Genomic DNA, 20,157 nt, shown 5'->3' on the forward strand with positions numbered 1-20,157 from the left:
ACACATATTCCTGGAGGTACTTGAGGTCGGCTTTGCTGCAGTCCTGGAGTTGAGGGGGGACATTTTAGTGGCAGCACACAACACTTTGTAGTGTGAATGATTGACAGGTGGAGGAGATCCTGGTGAACTCTGGTTAATAAGCCAACCTGGACCCCCGTGATCCTGCCGTTCTTCACATCATGCTTCCCTTCCTCTCACACTGTAACCCTTGTGCTGTCATGGCCTGTGTAGCGGGTGTTAATTGTGTGTTAAATGTGTGTGTGTGTGTGTGTGTGTGGTTGTGTGACCAGGCGTCCACATTTTGACAATGATCATCTCAATATGGCCCAGAAAAAAAACGAACAGAAAAGTGAAGAAAAGGATCAGTGGTGCAGTTCATATAATTAAGAGTCATTGTACGTAGTACATTGTACATTGTAAATAGTACAAAGCAGATCTGCTTCCACCGATATCACGCGTTTTTCATTAAACAATCATAACCGCTACGTTACTTGAACTAAATGTGTAACTAAATGTGACAGACTTAATAACTAAATACAATTGATGAATCGATCAAAGGAACCTCATCACTTGAAACTCGGCGACTCTATTCTGTCGTAGACGATGACATACTTTTGGAAGTACCTACTAGCACCTTAAAGCCCTAACACACCTTTCCGACTGCCACACTTCCCATCGTCGGCAGAAAAGGCAGTCAGACCGATTCGGTAATGGCCGATTCAACATGTGCAATTGGACTGAAAAGAACACAGACAGCTTGGAAAGATCGCACAGCACACACACCGAACAGACTCGGGTCACCAAGCTCGTCAGACTGTCCGATAACCATAATCTGGTTGGTGTGTCAGGGCCTTTAGAGACCAGTCAAGGCCACCGTAGGTTCTCCTACGGGGTTGGAAAGGGAGAGAGGACAGGGGTATTCAGTTGGTTGCAATCTGTAACCTGTCCCATAGATGCCACTAGATCATACACACTGTACCTTTAAAGAAGAGTATTACTAGAGAAATTGCTCCAATCTATTAAATTGGATATTGGTGTCCGACGAAAAGACGTTTACCAAAAACGGTGAGTAATATTCAAATATTCATGCAGGTGTAAGAAAAGACGGTTGTATGTTAGTAGGATTGTTTATATACATGTAGTCCATTTACTGTAGCCTACTATAAACAGTTATTTTTCCATATTGTGTTCTGCTGGTGATTCACTGATGATTGGCTGGGATTACAGGATTGATATGGCTGTAGCTGGTATCATGTTATCTGTTGACCACCCACACCGATAGATACATAGCTAAATCATGACATTAAGTAGAAGGTGTGACATGTAGGCCTACCTCCAGAAACTGAACGTTTGAAGAACTAAAAAAGACTAAAAAAGTAGCTGAATAAATTATTTTGAATTCATGAGAGATAGCAATTATTTTTCATAGTTGTAAGTATTAAGTATTATAAGGTCTATGTCAAAGTAAGGGAATACAAACTACGCCCAAGCTACATGTGCGACTGTGGAACGGCCAAATTGAATCAATTGACCTTTCCCCTCCCACTGCTTTTCTACCTCACGAGCAGGACGCACACAGGACTCACGCACAGTTGACAGATGTCGTTTACAGAGGACAATGCGAGTCTCAGAACGTGAGGCGATTGACACCCTTCAATCATTACTAGCAGGGTGGGCCTGACGTCACACTTTTAATCCCATTTTTTGTTTCATGACTGGAACTATTTTCCATGATCGAAAAAACGAATACACTTTTCTGGCGACAAATAACTATTTTCCATCCCATCCAATACATATCGACAGCGAGGCCTGTATACATTGCAAATACATGTAAACGTCAGTATATTTATATGCTGTCTATATTATCCATGTGTGATTATTGGAAATTATTAAATTATATTGGGAGAGACTTCGAAAAATGAAACTCGTCCCGTTGAGTCAGCAGACGAACTTCAGACCAGCACTCAGATGACTTCAGCTCGTGTTGGTTATTGGTCTGTTTACCGGATTACCGTAATAGCTGCGCCTGACAATTGAAGAGCAGTTCATCAGACACACACGCAGCACGCACACGCACGCGCGCGCACACACACACACACACACACACACACACACACACACACACACACACACACACACACACACACACACACACACACACACACACACACACACACACACACACACACACACACACACACACACACACACACACACACACACTGACTCACTTGTCAGACGTGCGTGATCCATTATGTTTACGTGGAAAAGGTGCCGAAACTGCGCAGCGCACCAAAGTGCACGTGGAGTCATAAGTAACGTGTTGTTGTGCTCTCGACCCCAATCTGGCGGCGTGGAACAGAGCGAAGCTCTGCTTTCACAACAAGATGAAGACAACTCGATCGCTTTGACACCCGAGAGACCCCCTTATACAAAATATAGGCTAATGCGTAAACAGACGTTCATTACAGACAGAAACGTATCGTATCGTTTCTTTCTTTCTTTTTTTTTTTTTTACAGAGAAGTTCATAATAAAAAAGTGTGCGTTTGAGTGTGTGTGTGTGTGTGTGTGTGTGTGTGTGTGTGTGTGTGTGTGTGTGTGTGTGTGTGTGTGTGTGTGTGTGCGTGCGCGCGTGTGCGGTCGTGGTGGTCCGTGGCGGTCGGACTGTACCTTCCATCCTGCGGAGCTGTTGCTGTCCCCCTTGTCCTTAAAGTAGGGCACGCTCTTCACCATCCAGTCGTAGATCTGTGACAGGGTGAGCCGGCTCTCCGGGGAACTCTCGATGGCCTTGGTGATGAGGTCCGCGTACGACATATTCCCCCACGCGTTCCTGCGTGACGAGCTGCTCTTCCTCTGGGCGGCGGCGGCCGCGGCAGCCGCTACCGAGGAGCTGGAGGTCGGCGCCGCTGACGCCGAGGACCCGCCGACCGGAGACGGGAGGAGAGCCACCTGTTGCTGGTGGTGAGGCCGCTGCGGACTGGGGTGCTGGTGCTGCTGGTGGGGGTGTTGGTGGTGGTGCTGCTGGGGCTGCTGGTGGATACAGTTCTCCTGGCATTGGAAATCAGTGCACAGGACGATGGAGGGTTTGTGCTCCTCGGGGAAGTCTTCGCTCTCTTCCAGCAGGCTGAGGCTGGTGACGTAGTCACCGCTGCCCGCGGGCTCCGTTTTGACCGAAGGGACCGGCGAGGGCGCGTTGGAGTCCCCCCCGCCGCCGGGACTGGTGAACTCCGGCCGGGGGAGCGGCCAAGTACAGGAGCGGGGCCGAGACAGGGGCTCGAAGTCCGGGTCGATGTCCACCATCGGTGGCTGCGCTGCTTCCGCCATGGTGTCAACAGATAAACTAACGGGGGATAAACGGTACAATGTCACATAAACACCGGATTCCTAAAGTTGAAAGTTCCAACGCGAGTAGAAATCTGGCGTTTAAAAAAAATGAATCTGTTCAGGGGAAGAAAAAACACCTAGTCACCCAAAAGTCTACATTGAAAGTCGTATTCCGATTTCACTGACAGCAGAATGAAATAAAACGAGAACAGGCAACAGTTTGTAAAAGCCCTGTGGGTAAAAAAAAAGTTTGGTATAAATCGCTTTTTCAAGTCCAATGTTGGGGATATTCCGCTCTGCGCTGGGCTCTCACAGCCTGTTGCTGTGGTGGTGTGTGCGTTGGTGTGTCTATGTGTGTGTGTACAGCAGCAAGAGGCTTTTACTGGAACTATGGTTTGTTAGCTGACCCCGCCCTCATTTGAGTGACACGCCGGACGCACCAATGACGCAGCGCGCGAGGACTGAAAAAGGGTCCCTGTTTTCATTCTTTCACCTCGTAAACATCTCCTCTCAGGGAACTAAAAAAAAACAAAAAAAAAAAACTTTTATACTTTTTTTATACATCTGAAGTTTAGGATGTCTTTCTGTTTTTACATTAGTAAAAATAGATAGTTAGGGATACTTTGGGATTTAACGCTATACAGACAGACAGACAGACAGACAGACAGACAGAAGATATATATATATATATATATATATACAGATAGATAGAAATAGGACTTGATGTATCCCCAAAGGAAAATGTAAGTATAGCATATGAAAGTAATTAATTCCAAAATAAATACTGTGAATCTACTCAAAGTAGCCTAAAAATTGAATAAATAAACAATTAAACTAATATAACACATCTAGAAGAGATTATTTAATAAATTAATAAATCATTAAGCAAATGTCAATCAATCAATCAAAGTTAACCAATCAATGAGCTGATATTTAAATTCTATTTACATTTTTTATTTATATATATATATATATATTTAATTAAACTTTAAACATTATCTAAATATATAAATATAACATTTTCAATCCCAGCATTACCCGAAACTGGTATGTGTAGCCGTTAATTCACACGGCCGCATCAAGTTGAATCCAGCAACCGTGGTGTTTGCTGCCCCCTGGTGGGTATTTGGATGTACTATACATTTTGCTGAGCGATGTGGTAAGACTTTGCTTTCGTTTTCCTCTAAAAACACACGCACACGCACGCACGCACGCACGCACACACGCACACACGCACACACACACACACACACACACACACACACACACACACACACACACACACACACACACACACACGCACGCACAGGGTTAGTATCACTAAGTTACAATTAACAGGCATATGTGTGTACTTTCGGCACTTGGTCACAAGTGGAATTTTTACTTCAGAATGATTCAGATTCAGATTCAGTACAGAGATAACGAAATGGAGTTCTAAACAGAAGTGCAAAAGAGCAGTTAAGGTGCAGTTTGAACATGATTGTGATAGGCTATAGTGCAATATAAGTACAGTAGGCCTACAGTGGGTGGGATCAGGGCAGTTGCTAGGAATTCTGGGCCCCCTGAAGGAATATTGGTGTGGGCCCCTCTACCCCATTCATTGCCACCTTAAATGTTCTTGTTTTTCAGTGTTCTTGACGGTGCCTGGTGTAATACACCCAATTTGTTTCCTTTTTTACATTTAACGACTTAACAAGTCAGAGTATTATTATGTAAATTATGTAATATTAATTGTCTTATTCTCATTTCCCTGATTTGCAACACGTTATTACACCTCTGATTGCAAATACATTTTCAATTAACCACTCAACAAATAGGTGTGGGTATTTTATTGTATTTAACAATCAAGCACTGATATGCAAAAAACAAAGTGTCCTGGCTCAAGGTAGTCCACAGGTAAATATGTAGCATTTAACTTAAATGTGCAAGTGAAACAAAGAGCACGTGGAATACGTTGTTGTAAAACAAATATCAAAAACAACAACAAGCCTCATCTAATCTCAATTAAAGTTTAAATTGGATTGTTTGTTCACTGTAAGTCTCATCGCTCACTCACTTCCGATGAGGAAGAACCATGGGAAGACCCAGGCACGTGCACACATAGGGCCCTAGGGGTGCTTGAGCCCCTGCCCTTTTTGCCTCGTATTAAAAAGTGCCCTCTGAGTGTTCTTCAACGCGCCCGCAAAAGTGCTCGTCCGCGATCGAACGCCCCCCGTCAACAATCGCGCCCGCAATAGCGCTCGTCCGCGATCCAACCCCCCGTTAACAATAGCGCTCGTCCGCGATCCAACACCCGCCCCCCCGTCAACAATTCGGCACCTGCCCCTCAAGACTCCTGTGCACGTCCCTGGGAAGAACGAACCGCGGTGTGGACCAAACCATTTTTTAAGAAGGGGCCAAGGGGATTATTGAAATTATTAAAATTAGAATATTGTATGATTTGTGGCTTTGTTTTAATTCGGATTCATTCATATGAATATATATTAGTTCAGTGTATGCATAATCATTTTTTCACAGAGGCTGTGTGTGGGCCCTAGCGGGCTGTGGGCCCTTATAATTGTCATAACCTTTCCCCCCTATACGACGGCGCTGGGTGGGATAGTGCAGGAGTAGTGAATCCAGTCAAGTAGAGAATACATCAGCAAAAAGTAAAGTGACCTAGTGAGGTATGAGCAGCATAAGATGGATATAGGCCTACATGATATAACGGGTAAGAGCAGCATAGATGTACATACGATAACTATGAACATTAGAATAAAAAATCAATCCAGCGGAGTAGTTAAAGGGTATACAGTCAAGTACCTAGTATAGGTGGTGCAGTGTCAAATGTACAGTCAGATATAGGGACAAGTAGTTAGGAGTAATGCAGTGTCCAGGGCGCGACGCGACGCGATTCCATAACCTTGTGGAAATTGCGATGAAGGACACGAGACAATTTCGCACGTTGAGTCACGACTGCGTAACTCGTTTAATCAATTAAACAGAACACACACAGTCATACAATCAACCCCTCGTCAGGCATACGTCACCAGACATTTAAAGGGGCAGCGGACCGTAAAAGCTAAACCACAGTGTGTAGAACAACACTTACAAACACAAGGTGAATTATGCAAGAATATGCATGTGACATTCACTACACACGTCCCCCCAGAATTCACCATATCAAAGGAACGAAAAAAAAAAGTCAACGGGGAGGCGGCCGTATTAACCGGCCACAACGGCTGCGCCGCACAGGTGGGCGAGGAGACCCGACCACGGCAGGATTCCCACCCCGACACGGACGCGGGGCATGGAGCATGGGAGCCTCGGGAGGGGGGGCAGCAGGGGGCGGGGGCAGAGCCGGAGGCCGTCCGCGTCGTGGGGGCTGGGCCAAGTCAACGGGCCTGGCCACGTCCAAATGAGCTGGTTTCAGGCGGTCGATGGAGAGGCGCTGCGGTTTACCGCCCACGTCCACCACGAAATGTTTGTCCCCCGTCTCCAAAACACGGAACGGGCCCTCGTAGGGCGGGCGTAGCGGCCCCCTGTGGGCGTCATGGCGAATGAAAACGTACTCCGCTGTCCGAAGCCCAGTGGGGATGTGCGACTGAGGGAGGCCGTGACAGGAAGTAGGGACAGGCGCGAACAGCCCCGCATTGTCCAGCAGGGTGGCCCGCTGGAGAGTCGCAGACCAGGGAACGGTGGCGCCAGGGACAAAATCCCCCGGAACCCGCAGCGGCTGGCCATAAACCAGCTCCGCGGATGAGGACTGCAGGTCCTCCTTCGGTGCAGTCCTGATGCCCAGCATTACCCACGGGAGCCTGTCGACCCAGTTGCCGTCTTTGAGGCCGGCCCGAAGAGCAGCCTTCATTGACCTATGAAACCGCTCACAGAGTCCATTAGCCTGTGGGTGGTACGCGGTTGTGCGGTGGAGCTTCACACCAAGGCCCTGAGCAACGGCGTTCCACAGCTCAGAAGTGAACTGCGCGCCCCGGTCAGAGGATATGTCCGAAGGAGTGCCGAAACGGGCAATCCAGGTGCCGATAAATGCCCGTGTCATCTCGACAGATGTCAGCGACGTCAGCGGAACAGCCTCAGGCCAACGGGTGGTCCTGTCAACCATGGTCAACAGGTAGGTGAAACCGTGGGAGGATGGCAGTGGGCCGACCAGATCCACGTTTACATGGTCAAACCGTCTTTCCGGCACAGGGAACAACTCCAATGGGGCCTTAGTGTGCCGGTGCACTTTGGCCCGCTGGCACTCAAGACAGGTGTTAGCCCAGTCCCTGACGTCCTTCTTAAGGCCAGGCCAAACAAACTTAGCTGCGACCAGCCTCTGCGACGCCTTCGAACCAGGATGGGAAAGACCATGGACGGCATCAAAAACGAGTCGCCTCCACCCCGTGGGAACGATTGGCCGAGGACTGCCTGTGGAGACGTCACACAGGAGCATGGTGCCAGCATCGCCAACAACCACATCCTCTATTTTCAGCCCTGTAGTCGAGGTCCTCAGGAGTTGCACGTCTGGGTCCGTGGCCTGGTCTGCTGCCATGCGGTCGTAATCCAGGCCAAGATGGACTGCTCCTGCCACAGCCCGTGACAGGCAGTCCGCCACCCGGTTGTCCTTACCGGAAACGTGCTGCAAGTCCGTGGTGAACTCCGAAATGTAGGCCAGATGACGTTGCTGGCGGGCGGACCATGGCTCAGTCACCTTAGCCATGGCAAAAGTCAGCGGCTTGTGATCGACAAAAGCAGTGAAGGGTCGACCTTCCAGCAGGGAACGAAAATGTCTGACGGCGAGGTAAAGCCCAAGCAGCTCCCGGTCGAAAGTGCTGTACTTCCGCTCGCTGGGGCGCAACTGACGGCTGAAGAAAGCCAGTGGCTGCCAGGCCCCGCCCACCCACTGCTCGTAGACGGCTCCAACCGCGTAGTCCGAGGCATCCGAGGTGATGGCGATGGAAGCTGTGGGAGAAGGATGCGCCAGCATGGTGGCGTCCGCCAGGGCCGCCTTAGTGGCAACAAAAGCCTCGACCCTGCTCTCAGTCCAGTCCACGGCATGTTTGGACCCCCCCTTCAAGGCCTCGTGCAAGGGCTGCATGAGCCGGGCGGCATGAGGAATGAAGCGGTGGTAGAAATTCACCATGCCGAGGAACTCCTGCAGGGATCTGACAGTGAGCGGGCGCGGGAACCGAGCAACCGCCTCCACCTTCGATGGGAGAGGGGCTGCACCGTCCTCGGTGACTCTGTGTCCCAGGAAATCGATGACGGAGAGCCCAAACTGGCACTTGGCGGGGTTGACAATCAGCCCATGTTGGCTGAGCCGCTCGAAAAGTGTTTGGAGGTGCGCCAGGTGCTGAGATTTGGACGTGCTCGCCACCAGGATGTCATCAAGGTACACAAAAAGGAAAGGCAGTTCCCGTAACACAGAGTCCATGAGGCGTTGAAAAGACTGAGCTGCGTTCTTAAGGCCGAACGGCATTCGGAGGAACTCGAAAAGACCAAACGGCGTGATCACCGCTGTTTTGGGAACATCCAATGGGTGTACAGGCACCTGATGATAGCCCCGGACGAGGTCCACCTTGGAAAAAATCTTCATACCAGCCAGGTGTGCCGAAAAATCCTGGATGTTCGGGACCGGGTATCGGTCAGGCGTCGTTGCCTCATTAAGCCGCCGGTAGTCGCCACACGGGCGCCAGCCACCGCCAGGCTTGGGGACGATGTGGAGAGGCGATGCCCATGGGCTGTCGGACCGGCGGACTATACCCAGGCGTTCCATGTTTGCAAACTCAGCCTTTGCCACGGCAAGCTTGGTCGGGTCGAGGCGCCGAGCACGGGCGTAGACGGGTGGACCAGTAGTGGCGAGATGGTGCTCCACACCATGTTTCACGGCAGACGCAGAGAAAGTGGGCTGAGTGAGGGCTGGGAAACCGGCAAGTAGACGGTGGAAGTCATCCGTGGCAGAGAGAATGCCAGACAGACGTGTGGTGTCAGTCCCGCTGAGTGTGCACGTATAAGAACAAAACGTGACGGCGTCAATCAAACGGCGGTTCTTCACATCAACCAACAGTCCATGCGCACACAAAAAATCTGCGCCGAGGAGGGGAACGGAGACCTTCGCTGTAACAAAGTCCCATCCAAACCTGTGCCCTCCGAAACACAACTCGACGTACCTCGTGCCATATGTGCGGATGGGGCTACCATTGGCAGCTTCCATAGGGGGGCCGTGGCTGTCGGCCACCATGTCCAAACGGGATGCAGGCAGGACGCTCCTCTGTGCTCCCGTGTCGCAAAGGAAACGCCGGCCGGAGCAGCTGTCGCGGATGAAAAGCAGCCTGCCCACGCGGCCGACGCTCATGGCCACTACTGAGCGCCGGCCCTGGCGTTTCCCAAACCGCCGAAACTGCACGGCGAACGGCACTTAAGAGCCTTCGGTCCAAACTTCTCGTGGTAGAAACAAAGGCCTGAAGACTGCTGGGGGCTAGAAGACTGCTGCCGACGAGAAACGGTCGCAGCGACGAGCGTGGAGTCGTCCTGTGTCGCAGCAGCGACGTGCGCGGGGAAAAGCGCGGCCACACAGTGCTCTTGACCCGCGAGGAAAAATTTATCAGCCTCCTCTGCCAGTCTCCGACAGTCGACGATTGTGGTGCTGGCCAGCGCAGCTCTCACTTGGGAAGGCAGCTGACGCAGGAAAAGTTGAACGAAGAGAAAATCGGGTTCGTGCTCACCCAGGAGATCCAGCATACGGTCCATGAGCTCAGAGGGCTTGCTGTCCCCCAGCCCTTGAAGGGAGAAAAGCCTGCTGGCCCTCTCAGCGTCCGACAATTCAAAGGTCTTCAACAGGTGGGCTTTGAGCGCCGCATACTTCTCCCTTGCCGGAGGATGTTTAAGGAGGCTCACCACTCTGGATGCCGTCGCATTTCCGAGAGCCGACACAACGTGGTAGTACCTCGTTGCATCCGCGGTGATCTCACGTAACGCAAACTGCGCTTCGGTCTGGGCGAACCATGCCGACGCCGAAGATTCCCAGAATTCCGGGAGCTTGAGGGCAACAGCGTTCGCGGTCATGGTCGTATCGAGTCACTGGATACGTCCAGCAGACTAACGTCGGGGTCACCAGTGTGGAAATTGCGATGAAGGACACGAGACAATTTCGCACGTTGAGTCACGACTGCGTAACTCGTTTAATCAATTAAACAGAACACACACAGTCATACAATCAACCCCTCGTCAGGCATACGTCACCAGACATTTAAAGGGGCAGCGGACCGTAAAAGCTAAACCACAGTGTGTAGAACAACACTTACAAACACAAGGTGAATTATGCAAGAATATGCATGTGACATTCACTACAACCTCATCATTACTGTGTGTTCACACCAAAAGACACACGTTTCGCCTGTTCGCGCGAACAGCCTGTTGTGGAAGAGGGAGAGACGTCGGAATGCCCGTCGTTTATGGGTTAATAATATAATCCGGAGGCGCACACCGCTTTGTGCCGTTATATATATGTTTATATTATATAGATATTTATATATTATATATATAATATCATATAATAGGCCTATTATATATAGATAGAGCATAGAGCTCCGGGAGTCGCAAACGGCAACAATCACTTTCTCCTCCAAGCTGCGGTTCACTGCGGAGTGCAGGGAACGGTTGGCCCAGCCGGTTGAACGCTGATTGGCTGTTTTACGTTACTTCACCCACGATACCCACAGGGAGTGAACGCTGATTGGCTGTCTCACGCGAATGCCGCGGAAAAGTTAAAATATTTCAACTTCAGCGAATTTGTCGCGCTGCAAATCCTCGTGAACGCACTCGCCGTTCACGTGGAAAAATGTCACGCCGTCAATCAAATCTTGTTGCGGGTTTCGGCGACAAAAAATTTCGCCCAATTCGTGTCTCTACGTTCACTTTGCATTGAAACGTGTCTCGGGGCGAAGTGCGGTGTGAACACGCAGTTACTGTGCGTTCACACCAAAATAGACAATTTTCGCCTGTTCGCGCGAAGCTGCGTATGTTGTCGCGCGAATCAGCGAAATCTGTCGCTGTGCTTAATGTGTGCTTAATGTGTGCACTGAAACGTGTCACGGGGCGAATTTGTCGCGTAGCGTTTTGCCTGCCAACGGTCATTCATGCCAATTCATTCTCATCAACCATGGCCGAGATGTGTGTCTGTACCTGTTGTGGAAGAGGGAGAGCCCGTCGTTTATGGGTTAATAATATAATCCGGAGGCGCACACCGCTTTGAGCCGTGATATTATATATATCGTATATATTATATGATATAGATATTTATATATTATATGTAGATATAGAGCGGGAGTCGCAAACGGCAACAATCACTTTCTCCTCCAAGCTGCGGTTCACTGAACGGTTGAACGGTGATTGGCTGTTTTACGTTACTTCACCCAGGGAGTGAACTGATTGGCTGTTACGTGACGTCACCCAGGGAGTGAACGCTGATTGGCTGTTTTACGTTACTTCACCCACGTTACCCACAGGGAGTGAACGCTGATTGGCTGTTTCAACGCGAATGCCGCGAAGAAGTTGAAATATTTCAACTTCAGCAAATTTTTCGCGGCGTGAATCCACGTGAACGCGCTCGCCGTTCACGTGGAAAAATGTCGCGCCGTCAATCAAATCTTGTCGCGCGAATCAGCGAAAATTTTTTTTGCCCGATTCGCGTCTCCACGTTCACTTTGCAATGAAACGTGTCGCGGGGCGAAGTGCGGTGTGAACACACCTTTAGACCTGTTGCATTTGCTGCGCCTGTTAAAGATTGTGTCTCTGAGTTGCTTACCCCTCACACTTGTGAATCACAGGTTTTGGAGGCTTATGCTCCTTTCATTCGTGGTGGATCTGTGTCGCTGGTGGGAAGTGATGTGGAAATCCCAATAAAAATCCTGAGGGATACAGGGGCCTACAATTCCTACATTGTTGACTCTGTATTGTCTTTTTCAAGTGACAGTTTTACAGGTGATTCGGTTCTTAGCAGGGGAATGGGTTTAAGCGTGTTCCCAGTACCTTTGCACAAGATGGTTCTGAACTGTCAACTGGTTCAGGGTGAGGTAGCTGTGGGTGTGCGACCAGCGTTGCCCATTGAAGGTATACACCTGATTTTAGGGAATGGCTTGGCTGGGAGCAGAGTTTGGAACGACACTCCACCCTCACCTGTAGTCACACTTTGTCCATCTGATTTGGTGTCTGAGAAGAATCCTAGTGCGTTGCAGGAGATCTCTTCATCCTGTGTAGTTACACGCGCTATGCATAAAGCAGTGACTGAGGTGCCACCTGAAAGTAACAATACTGATGTGGTTTTGGAAGTTCCATCTTTGTCAGAGCTTCCTCTGTCACTGTCTCACAGTGAGATGGTGCAAGAGCAGTGTAACGACGTCTCTTTGAAAGAAATATTTGAGTGTGTTTTGCCTGCCTCGGAGATAAGGAATGTGGCGAGTGGTTACTTTTTGCATAATAGTTTGCTGGTCAGAAAATGGGTTCCTGTGAGTGAGGTAAAAAGTTTTCCAGATAGTGGTTCCAACAAAGTTTCGTTCCCTCGTCTTGAAAGTGGCACATGACGAGTGTGGACATTTTGGTGTCCGGAAAACATACCTCAACATCCTAAAACATTTATTTTGGCCTCGGGTTAAAAGGGACGTTTCAGCATACATTAAAACCTGTCATGTTTGCCAGCTCACAGGAAAGCCAAATCAAAAAGTCAAGCCTGCACCACTGCAACCTATCGTGACTGTGAGTGAGCCATTTACTCACATTGTGGACTGCGTGGGTCCGATGCCATGTGCCAAGTCTGGTTGTAAGTATCTGCTTACTGTGATGTGTCAGAGAACTAGGTATCCGGCTGCGTACCCGTTGAGGTCAATTACGACCAAAGCCATAGTGAAGGCATTGTCTCAGTTCATTTCAATATTTGGCATTCCCAAAGTGATCCAGAGCGACCAGGGGTCGAATTTTACATCCCACATGTTTGGACAAGTGTTAAAACTGTTACAAATAAAACAAAACCAATCATCGGCCTATCATGCGCAGAGTCAGGGTGCTTTGGAGAGATTCCATCAGACTCTTAAGTCTCTTTTGCGTGCTTATTGTACTGAGCTAGATAGAGACTGAGAAGAGGGGCTTCCGTGGTTAATGTTGGCTGCAAGGGAGGCAGTACAAGAGAGTACAGGCTTTAGCCCAAATGACTTGGTCTTTGGACATACAGTACGTGGTCCTTTGGCAGTACTGAATGACAACTGTGTAGATACTGACCCGCCGAAGAATCTGATTGACTTTGTGAATGGTTTTAGACATCGTCTGTTTAAAGCTGGATGTATGGCACGGGAAAAACTGGGTGCATCTCAAACAAGAATGAAAAAGTGGTACGATCGTCGTACAGAGCGCCAGGAATTCACTCCAGGAGATCAGGTTCTCGCACTTACACCCATTGTTGGTTCACCATTTCAAGCTAAGTACACCGGCAAATTTCAGATTTGAATTATGTTGTTGCAACACCAGGTCGTAGGAAAACGAGGCGACTTTGTCATGTTAATCTGCTCAAACCTTACTACAAGCGTGTAGTGGAGACAAATTTGGACCAGGATGGGAAGAATGTAGTGCATCCAGATCTTGCAGAGGTTTTGGTGCAGGAGGCAGATGGAGTACCGGAGCCTGACGAAAGTCTGCTAAGTGGGCGTTTGAAAAATTCTGAATCGCTTTGTAATTTGGAGAAGTTGTTGGCTCATCTGTCAGAGTCAAGATGCAATGAGCTGTCAGATTTTGTAAGAAAATACCCAGGTTTGTTTGGTGACATACCTTCAAGAACTGACTGGATTGAGCACGATATAGATGTTGGGGATGCTCAACCAATTAAACAGCATTTCTATCGTATGGTGCCAGTTAAACGCAGTTGTTTAGATGCTGAGGTGGCATATATGCTCCAAAACGACATTGCTGTTCCATCGTCGTCCAGCTGGGCTTCTCCATGCATTTTAGTACCAAAACAAGATGGAACACCTAGATTCTGTACTGACATGAGAAGTAAATTCTGTCACAAAATCTGATTCTTTTCATTTACTGCGTATGGATGACTGCATAGACCAGGTTGTCTGCCAAATTTGTCAGTAAATTTGATTTAGTTATTTATTATTATTTATTCCCTTGTCCAAGCGGGCACAGGAGATATCTACGTTTATTACACCGTCGGGTCTGTATTCTTACAAGGTGATACCATTCAGATTGAAGAATGCCCCCGCAACATTTCAGCGTTTGATGAATTGTGTAGTGTCAGGTCTGGAAGGTTGTTGTTATCTTGATGATTTGGTCATTTACAGCGACACATGGCACTCGCACCTTCAACGCATCCGTGCCCTATTTGACCGTTTGACTGAAGCGCAACTCACCATCAATTTGGCCAAATGCGACTTTGCTATGGCTACGGTGACATACTTGGGCCATGTGGTAGGACAGGGTCATGTGGCTCCGGTCCTGACCAAAGTCAGGGCAATAACAGAATATCCACAACCTACGACAAAAAAGGAACTTCAGAGGTTCTTGGGGTTGGTGGGATATTACAGGAGTTTTTGCAAAAACTTCTCCACTGTCGTGTTTCCTCTCACTGAACTGCTCAAAGCCAAGGTGAAATTTGATTGGTCGTCTGATTGTCAGCAGGCTTTTGATAATGTCAGATTGCTTTTATGCTCGTCTCCTGTTCTCGCTGCTCCTTGTTTTGATCAAACCTTTATGCTGCAAGTAGATGCCAGCCAGGTGGGAGCAGGTGCTGTTTTGTTGCAGAGTGATGACCAGGGTGTGGTGAGACCAGTCAGTTTCTTCTCAAGAAAGTTTAATAGTTACCAGGGTAATTACTCTGTTATTGAGAAGGAGGCTTTGTCACTCATTATGGCTTTGCAACATTTTGACGTCTATGTAGGAGCGGGAGGGACGACAGTGGTTTACACAGACCACAATCCGCTGACATTTTTGCGTTCATTCAGATGTCCGAACCAGACGCTGGTCACTGTTTCTCCAGGCATACGACCTGGACATTAGACATATAAAGGGAACAGAGAATGTCATTGCAGATGCACTGTCTCGTGCTCCTCTGCAGTGAATAGTCATTGGTGTGAATTTCCAAGTTTATATGGCCTTTTGTACTGTTATTCATCTGTTCTTGCTGCACCTATCTTCTTAATTTGCTCCTCAGGTACCGGGGTTGCTGAGGATGGGGGGGGGGGGGAGGTTACAGATGAAGAATCCAGTATAAAGGTCATGTATCTTCCTATTTTGTTGAATTTTTTTTGTTTTGTTTTCTACCTGCGTGGGGTGGTGATGGTATGCCGGTGATCCATTTGGGACACCGACTTTTAGGACTTTTTTATGCGTCCTTGAACATACCATCAACAGAGTACAGATTGGGAGCACCTGGTGCAGGCGCTCCTGAAAGGATAAAAACCCTGGCTCAACTCTGCTCTGGTCTCTCTCTGGCATTCGGCTGCATCTCTGCCAGCAGCAGCAGCACATTTCTTTGTTTGGTTTCTGCTTTGTTTTCACTTTACAACATTTACACCTCATATTGCTCACACATCCACATTTACATTACTGATGTTACTGACTGACACACTTGGTACTTTTAGCCTCAGTTGTTTAAGTTAATATAATAAATTCACTCATTGTTTGCCATACTATCGTGTCCAGTGCCGTATTTGTCATAGCCTAGGAGCCGGGTTATGACAGTGTGATTCCAAACATCCATCTTTTCTTTGATGTACGCCTGCCATATGACATTTATATGTTGTCATTGTGTGATTGCAAACCTTGTGCATCGTCCCTTCTTTAAATAAATAAATCTTCAATCTTTAAGATAGTGCAGGAGTACGAGCGAGCTGTCCTTTTCCGCCTTGGTCGCATAGTGGACAAGAAGCCCAAGGGCCCAGGTGCGTCACGCAACTTTACATAATAGTGAGACGCGACAAAATATGTCATTATTCATAGGATAGGTAGCAGCTAACATTACAGTGTCCTTGTTACCGTGTAGTTACATAGATAGTAAGCGATGTAACAACCTGCATGTTCATATTCTACATGTTACATGGACCTAATATGTAATAACGTTATGCAACAGCCTAACCGTAACCCTAACCCCGACATGTTGTGATATTGCTTGTTCCACAGTACCTACTTGTGTAACTGTCCACTGTAGCAGGACACTGCAATGTAAAGTGTAACCAAAGGATCTTCTGAATCGTGTGGAGCACTATACCGCAACACTGCATTTTGTTGCAAACTTTTAACACTTTTTGGATTTGAATCTTAACATCACCGTGTGTTTTTTTTGTTGCAGGGCTGTTCTTCGTCAATCCATGCACAGACAAGTTCATCAAGGTGGACCTGAGAACTGTCTCCTATGACATCCCTCCACAAGAGGTAGAAGACATTAGTCTCCTCAACTTCCATGATCTCAAATATGATAATCTCTCTCTCTCTCTCCCCCCTTCCCTCCCTGGCTCGCTCGCTCTTCCCATCCTCTCTTTCCCTCTCGCATGACTCTGTACCATAACCTACACACATATCTCTCTCTCTCTCTCTCTCTCTCTCTCTCTCTCTCTCTCTCTCTCTCTCTCTCTCTCTCTCTCTCTCTCTCTCTCTCTCTCTCTCTCTCTCTCTCTCTCTCTCTCTCTCTCTCTCTCTCTCTCTCTCTCTCTCTCTCTCTCTACATGTTCAAACCCATCAACTATTAGATTTCTTACTGGTGGCCCTTGGGGTGACCAGTATTACAGCACATTCTTTTGGGGGAGGCATGCCCCCCCCCAGGCCCCCTCCCCGAACGCACCCTTTACATGTTCTGCTCCGTAGATTCTGACCAAAGACTCTGTTACCGTGTCTGTGGACGGAGTGGTCTACTACCGGGTCCACAGCCCCATGTCGTGCGTGACCAACGTGAGGAATGTGGACCACGCCACTAAGCTGCTGGCCCAGACCACCTTGAGGAACGTTCTGGGGACCAAGAAACTGTCGGAACTCCTGTTGGACCACGAATGCAATGCACAAGGCATGCAGGTCAGGACAGAGCCCAGTCCATCCCCATGTGTGCCTGTTTGGGTTTTGGTACTCTTTGAATCAAGCTGTCGAAGGTCCAAAATAGTGTGTGTAGGTACACTGTAGGGTCTCTGTCATCTGCATAGCCCCCAGGGGCCACTGCCCTCTCAGAAAAATGTCATACTACATGCAAGGTTTGACAACCAGCCCACTTTGCTCATTCATGCAATGTTTTCTGGTACATTTTAGACTAGTTGAGGAGGTGGACATTTATGGTAATTTGTATGACATGTCACCAGATGTCACTAAATAAGTGACTTTTGGAAACTATTTGGCAGATGAAGTTCAGCATCACTGAAGTGGGTACAGTGGGTACAAGGATACATGCGACATAGAGCCAATGATTTGTCTAGTTGTACGGCTGCTCACTGCAGAGGTAAAACTTGACCTGGCCATGTAGGGGTCCCTTGATGAAGCGACAGACCAATGGGGCATCAAGGTGGAGCGGGTGGAGATTAAGGATGTCAAGCTGCCCCTCCAGCTGCAGCGGGCCATGGCAGCGGAGGCGGAGGCCAGCCGTGAGGCCAGAGCTAAGGTGGGTGGGGCACAGGGGCAGCAGGTCATGTCCTGTGTGTCTTAAGCTGCACTTACAGAGCTCAAAGGACGATTTGTCAAAAAAGAGTTATCAAATACTATAATGAAAGACTGGGACATCACCAAACACTATTTATTCCAACCAATGCTTCCAGTGATGGCCAGGCAACCGCCCTGTTTGACTAGATGATGGTGCTTTTCATGGTGGAATATTTGAACCATTTTTTTTAATTCTAACAGCAACGACCAGATTTATGATTTTTAGGGTAGTTTAACTGAAATGTATACATTTTCACCACGTACGATCAATATTAATAAAAAACAAACAATATCTTTGACATAGTATTTTTGATATAGTTTTTTCTGACTTCAACCGGCCGGCCTCAGGTGATCACAGCGGAGGGGGAGATGAACGCGTCACGTGCTCTCAAAGAAGCGTCGCTGGTGATGGCTGACCGACCGCTGACCGCCCTGCAGCTGCGCTACCTACAAACCCTGAACAGCATCACGGCCGGGCTTCCCCCTGCCCATTGACGTCATGACACACTTCATGAACAGGAAGTGAAGCTGCATATCACCGTGTTAAAGGTGACATATTATACCACCTGATGCGAGTGTGATTGGCCGTTACAAGCCGTTTTGCAAATCGGCCTCTTCTGACATCACAAGTGGGCGTGTCCACCTAGATGTGTGCTGGATAAATCAGTCTAGCAGCCGACCCAGTGGACTGTAGCAAACGTTGCTCATCTATCCGCCATACATCTAGGTGGACACACCCACTTGTGATGTCAGAAGAGGCAGATTTTCAAAACGGCTTGTAACTGCTAATCATACTCACACCTGGTGGTATAATATGTCACCTTTAACATTTAACAAGCTATGGTTAGGGTTTTCTTAGCGTGAATGTGAGTCTGTTGAATCGTAAGGCGCTAATAATTGTCGTGAACCTGCTGATATTTTTAGCTGTGCCGCTTTTGCAAGGTTCACCTTTCTTTTCGATGGCTTAGATCGTTTTGCACCACTGTCATGCCAAAATGTTACAGGGAGCGCTATATATCCTTATTATTGACATATTTTACATATATCTTGTTTGTACACTTTTAATGTGATGTCTTACTTAAATACAAAGTGCAACATATATAGTACAGACAAGTGTCTTATCACGGATAACAATCTTGTAATCAACAAAAGCTGCAATTTTGATAAAATACAAAACAAGCAATGATCATAAATAATAATAATAAATAACCTGAATAAAAATAGACATGCTTTGAAATAAACATCTTCAACGAGAGGGATGTGGTAAATCAGTGATTACAATCGTTACAACTTGCCCTGTTAACAATGAAAAAACATGGCTAGCAAGCGAAATAGCGCTTTTGCTTCAACTTGACTGTAAACACTTCCCTTTTCTACTGTGAAGCTAACATTCAGTCAGAGACAAAATGGTCATGTCCACAAGGACACAGGCAATCACTGCCCTTTAAGTACCTGATAGCGAGAAATACAGTTTGCAACAATACGTTTTTCGTCAAATGGTACAACCCTTCAGTGATTTCGGTTTAGATAATAATAGTCGTACCAACTCTGCTTTATGCAGACGTTTTACGCAAGAATGTCTGACTCAGTGTGTGTTTGGGTGTTTACATATTACAATTGGGTTATCCAGCATTCAATGTAATTCATCCTTGCAGCGGTTTTCTACTGATAGTCGCAGAAAGAATTTTTTTTAAATTATTAAAATATATAAATTAATACATACAACATAGGCTACTTGGAATGCCGAAACTAAGACGAAAGACAATTTAAAGAAACATGTTATTGAAAGAAGTTTGAACTCCAGTAGAATACAATTAATGGCAGTTGGTTCCCTCAGATGAGTCGTGATCCTCCTCAAAACCTGAGATTATTCCCATGTTAGAAATGTAACAGGTGGCTAATTTCTCAAGTTCACCTCAACCACTTTCCATCCGTTATTTCTCCTTGCCATTATTATTATTTTTTTATAAATGTTAAATGGTATGATGACGGAAACTGAGAAACCTTTTAAATCCAGGGTGGTGACGTGGAGGTTCAGATCCTCAGTCCCACATTGATAAGAAAATAAAAAACTGACAATTATACAAACAGCAACCATTCCAGACAATCGCACAAATGATGGCATGGTAGAATGGAAGGAGTAATCAAGTTTGTAATGGCGTTTTTGTAAATGTTTTTTTTCAAGGAAT

The 20,157-nt window shown here is 47.5% G+C and overlaps 2 protein-coding genes across 2 annotated transcripts in view; one reads left to right on the forward strand and one right to left on the reverse strand.

Annotated features, from left to right (window-relative positions):
* foxo1a (forkhead box O1 a) overlaps nt 1–3,658 on the reverse strand; it is a 35,414-nt gene extending 31,756 nt beyond the window's left edge. Inside the window, exon 1 of the mRNA XM_084467323.1 lies at nt 2,672–3,658. Coding sequence (XP_084323449.1) covers nt 2,672–3,325 — 654 coding nt within the window. The 5' untranslated portion in view covers nt 3,326–3,658. The remainder of the gene's footprint in view (nt 1–2,671) is intronic.
* A 12,496-nt stretch (nt 3,659–16,154) lies between these two features.
* stoml3a (stomatin (EPB72)-like 3a) lies at nt 16,155–18,494 on the forward strand (the record flags this gene model as incomplete). Its single annotated transcript, XM_084466854.1, is given in 6 exon segments — nt 16,155–16,233; nt 16,641–16,723; nt 17,153–17,356; nt 17,796–17,930; nt 18,317–18,444; nt 18,446–18,494. Coding segments are annotated over 6 exon segments (678 nt in total), but the record flags the coding sequence as incomplete, so codon positions are not given.
* Between the last annotated feature and the right edge of the window lie 1,663 nt (nt 18,495–20,157).

Source organism: Micromesistius poutassou (assembly GCF_964030765.1).
Source record: "Micromesistius poutassou genome assembly, chromosome: 4".
In the NCBI taxonomy this organism is placed as follows: domain Eukaryota; kingdom Metazoa; phylum Chordata; class Actinopteri; order Gadiformes; family Gadidae; genus Micromesistius; species Micromesistius poutassou.